This window comes from Habropoda laboriosa, unplaced genomic scaffold (assembly GCF_001263275.1).
Source record: "Habropoda laboriosa isolate 0110345459 unplaced genomic scaffold, ASM126327v1 scaffold147, whole genome shotgun sequence".
NCBI lineage: Eukaryota > Metazoa > Arthropoda > Insecta > Hymenoptera > Apidae > Habropoda > Habropoda laboriosa.
In genome coordinates, this window is record NW_017100256.1 from 402,373 (window position 1) to 406,971 (window position 4,599).

The 4,599-nt window shown below is 33.4% G+C and overlaps 1 protein-coding gene across 1 annotated transcript in view; it reads right to left on the bottom strand.

Moving 5' to 3' along the window:
• Window positions 1-1,191: 1,191 nt before the first annotated feature.
• The window catches only part of LOC108572558 (guanine nucleotide exchange factor subunit Rich), a 5,621-nt gene continuing 2,213 nt past the window's right edge, over window positions 1,192-4,599 (bottom strand). Inside the window, exons 9-16 of the mRNA XM_017934816.1 lie at window positions 4,227-4,590; window positions 3,949-4,154; window positions 3,542-3,883; window positions 2,982-3,471; window positions 2,615-2,909; window positions 2,042-2,514; window positions 1,594-1,954; window positions 1,192-1,519 (exon numbers count right to left, since the gene is read on the bottom strand). Coding sequence (XP_017790305.1) covers window positions 1,192-1,519; window positions 1,594-1,954; window positions 2,042-2,514; window positions 2,615-2,909; window positions 2,982-3,471; window positions 3,542-3,883; window positions 3,949-4,154; window positions 4,227-4,590 — 2,859 coding nt within the window. The remainder of the gene's footprint in view (window positions 1,520-1,593; window positions 1,955-2,041; window positions 2,515-2,614; window positions 2,910-2,981; window positions 3,472-3,541; window positions 3,884-3,948; window positions 4,155-4,226; window positions 4,591-4,599) is intronic.

Here is a 4,599-nt window from a genome sequence, read left to right on the forward strand (position 1 = left end):
TAGCCCTCAAATATCAAAACTTGAGATTTTTTATACATCATAAGTGTTCTATTCTTTTGTTTCCAAACTTTATTTTGGGTGTTAGTGTTTTCCTTAAGTATAGTAGTAGTTTTTACATAATATCAGCAATCAATAAAATATATAACATAATTCTCTTTAAACAGAAATATGCTTTTTTAATTCGTTCGTTTAAAAATTTATAATATACAAATTACAATTCTTCAAATGATATTCAGTTCAGCTTCTATATCATTCGCCATATTACTCCTTAATAGAACGTGTACATCTCTATAATAATATCAATCATATAATTATTGACACTAGGTTCACATGATTAGTTGTTATTAGTTTGATTATACAAAGTCAATTCTTTGTTTTTGCAAAAAAAATGTAGATTACAGGATTAATCCATCACTACACAACAGAATTGTTTTGTCAGCATTAGATTTTATGTTTCCTAAAGTGTATTGTATCCTAACTCATGCTGAAATAGACGACAGTTAATGTAAATTATTTCTTCACAATGTAGTTATAATTCAGTCAATATGATATTGCAATATATAAAATATAAGAATTCGCTATTTTCATTTCTCTTATAGTTAAATCTACAATCTACTAACACCAAATGCATTCATATAAATACTCAGTATTTTCGTATTTCTCTACAAAGAAAGGAAGAAATAGTATCAGTCATGTTATGTAGTATCTCCAAATTCTGTTGTTTCTCGTAAAGTATTACTAGAATAGCCCTAAAAATATTTTAACAATACATTTTTTACGATTTTAGTAACATATTTACAGGCATAGAAATGCTTACAAAAAGAGAATTATTAATCATGTAACATCTTTCCTTATTATAATTTCCAAAGATATCATTGTATATATGTATAATTATCGTACAATAGTCAACCATTATATGCGATATCACGATAAAAATTATTACAGTTTTGTTTTATAGTACACATATAATTTATTATTTAAGCCTGGGGTTTGACGTTTATTACACCTACTTCACATTATTTTAGGAAAAATCTTAGTACCAAAAATTGATTCGACGAGGTTTAGTCTCAAATGACCATATCTAAACAAATTCCATAGAAAGCTGAAAAATTCTGAAAAAACTTTGTACCTACTTACCGATGTTACAATATATGATATAGAACATCTGAGTATTGAAAGGACAGCATTGTTTTAAGAGATTACACATGTAGATTGTGAAGTAGTATTTTCCATATTATTGAGATTGCTGTAACTACCTCGAAAAGTCACGTCTTCAACGTTTAAAGGTAATTCGTGGGATCGTTCTTCCTCTAGTGCAGCAGTTGTTGAAGTATGACTAATAGAGGAGTGCCGAGATCGAGATAAATTTCCTCTTTGATTGCTACTTGCAGATGGTGCTGGACTAGGAGAAGGACTCTCCGGTATCTGCTCTTGTTCTTGTTGTTGTTTTGTTACAACTAGTCTGTTCAATAAAGAAATTTGACCTTGTATACTTGACATAAATGGTCTATACCCCAAACTGAAATCCAAATACAAATTATCTTATTTTTGTATTACATTTTCTTAAAGAAGCATTACTTATATAATACGTACCATTCAGAGGTAGACCACCTAGTTAGTATAAAAAGACCATCTCTTAAATTAATTACAGAGTCAAAGGTTTGCATAGGCGCATGTGCTGCTCTGATAGTTCTAGCCATAGCAGGTGCATCGCGTAAAACTGTTGCTAATACTGCAGCCCATCCTAAGCAACCACCTTCCAAAAATAATTGTAAAAGATATCTAAGTTGTACTTCTGCACGACTTATAGGCGCACAAGGTGAAATGTTATGAACTTCCGTTTGTTCTATCGGATCTGGTGATACCCAACAAACTGTTCCAACTCCAGTTCCAACGATTGATTCGGTATCATCTCTCCAAATAGTACTACTATCACTAAGAACGCTATTAGCATCTGAAAATGCAAAAACGAAGATAGTTTCCTAATTTACAATAATATGATTGTTATGCTTGTGTTTAATACATAAGAGGATACAATTACCATGTAACATATTTGCTGCTAATTTTGTTTCCGTAGCGGGAAATTGTGTTTCTAAACTTGCAACGGGAGAAACCAATGTAGTATAAGGTGGTCTTCCGCTTGGTAAGCTAGTGTAACCACTATCTGGCAAATCAACGGCAAAACTGGAATTTAATGGTTCTTCTTCTGGACTTTCCAAACTGACTGATCTTATAGAACGTAAAGAAGTAAGGCTAGATCTCCGAAACTTTTGTAAAGTTGGAAGAGATAGCACAGGATATGCAAATAGAAAATCTTCATGTACTGCTTTCAATGCCGTAACATAATCATCTATTTTTGCTGCCCTATCGCGTTCTCTAGCAAACCACGTAACTAAATGAAAGTCTAATCGTGCAGCGAATCTGCCTAAATCTGCGAGTCGTTTCGCTGAAAGTAATCGACGAGCATGACGCTGTAGAATTACGTCAATAAAAAATTCTTCTGCTGAGCCTTCTCTGAAAAACAATAAATGTTTTATTTCTGCATTAATAACATACTTTCGTAGCTTTAATCAGTATTTATTTTAAGGTTAAATATAAAATTTCTAAAACATACTTGTTCTCAGCCTTTTCAGTTTTAGAAGCACTTGTAGGTACAGATTTCTTCCGCCTCATAACTACATTTCTAGTTTTTTCTAGCATTGAAGACGGAGCTATATCTTTGGCCACGGAATCAGATTGTACTTTAGGTGTCACTGTAGTACTGTAACTTCGACTTCTCGAAACCTGCATAGTTCCTAACACTAAAGATAAGTCATCTTCATGAGGTGAAAGTGGTGGGGTTTGTGGAGGGCCTCCTAATTTTGATGTTCCACCCCACGATGTTCTTGGCGATTCCACATCGTTTGGATCTTATGAAAAAGAAAATATATGAAAACAATGAAAACACGATATACAAGTGTAATATATTATTTGTATGTTACCAATCGCTCTGAGAAAACGAACAAGATCTTTTGAAAGTTCCCATCTTCCTTGTTCTAGAGCAGCATCTAATAACAAAGTAGCATGTTGTCGACTAACAATTGATGGTTCAAGGTTCTGCAAAATTATTAAGTAACTAGCAGCAGTATCGAGTTGTTGACGTTGCAAACAATCTTGCAATAGTTTCTTCGGCGGTCCAGCAACACAAAATAAATAAGGCCAGAGTGCTATTTCAGTCTTTCTGGCACATTGTACAACTGCTCTAGCCCACACTCCTGGAAATTCACGAATGAACTCCACCACGGAAGGCAACTGAGCATCCGGGATTGGTTCTTTACTAGTGGCTTCTTCTTCTAGTACCTCATGAAGTAACAGTTCTAATGAATGTGGAAAGTATGGCAGTGCAGAACAAGAACGAGCAATTTCCCATGCATGATAGCCCAAATTACGGTGGATAAGTTGTCGTAATATTTGATGAAGATAAACTTGACTCTAAAATTAAAGTAATACTTGAAAATTTTCAATCGATTAGTGAAAAGTATTTAAATAGTATTACACTTACTGTAAGTTCTAATAAACTGAATGGCAACGAAAATGGAGAGTTAGTATCCGAAGTAAAAAGTACTGTATCATTTTCTGCTCCTAATAAAATAGCATCCTCGAATAATATAGCTAACGGATAAATACGTAAATGAAAAGGCAACATTATTCTCTTGCTCATAAATGTATGCGTTTTTTCTTGATGATTTCTTGGAAACAGTGGAAGCCAAACACGCATGCCGTGAGCACCGCAAAATAACCATAATGCTTCTGTTAAATGTGGTTTATCTCTTCTTGATCTCCATGGTACCCAAACATTTTCTACATAAGAAGCTAATACTGTTGGAGCACTGCACGTAAACAGCTGTAAAGTATAAACAAATTAGAAAAAAATTATTTATGTTAATTATAAAAATATTATTCACATACAACTTCTGAGTTATCAGTACAATGTTCTCGTTGAACCATAAGGAGACGCCCTGATACGTTTAACAGAATACTTTCAGGATGTGGATGACTTCCAGCTGTTTCTGCACGAATAGTAGTTAAAGTGGCACTGACAACACAAGCAGGGTGAACACAAAGTCCACTGATATCTACAGTTTGTAATCTCGTTAATTCTACACTCCCTGCATCTAAAATAATGATGTTTTAAGCACAATTTTATTATTTATAATCCATAAAGTTAACCTACCCTTTTTACTAACCATTATTGCTTTCTATTACCATATCATAAATGCTAATTTGTGCATTGGCACAAAATGTTAAAAGCCTGTCTTTTAATGTATTGAGCAGTAACACCTGTGATGGCATTCTAACAGTTCTAACATAATTATTATCCAAACGTGTATCACGTGGATATATTCTAACTTCATCTTTGTCATCTAATATTGAATAACTACTGGCTATTAAAAAACCTCGATGCCACAATAATCCTCCTGTTACGATAAAATCACGCTCTTGAGTTTCATTGCCAAAAAGTTTCCATTTCCGTGAAGGTAAAGAATAATGAGCTAACCCTGTACGTCCAGCTACAGCTATACTTATACCTTCATTATCAATAGCAGTATACTAAAAAAT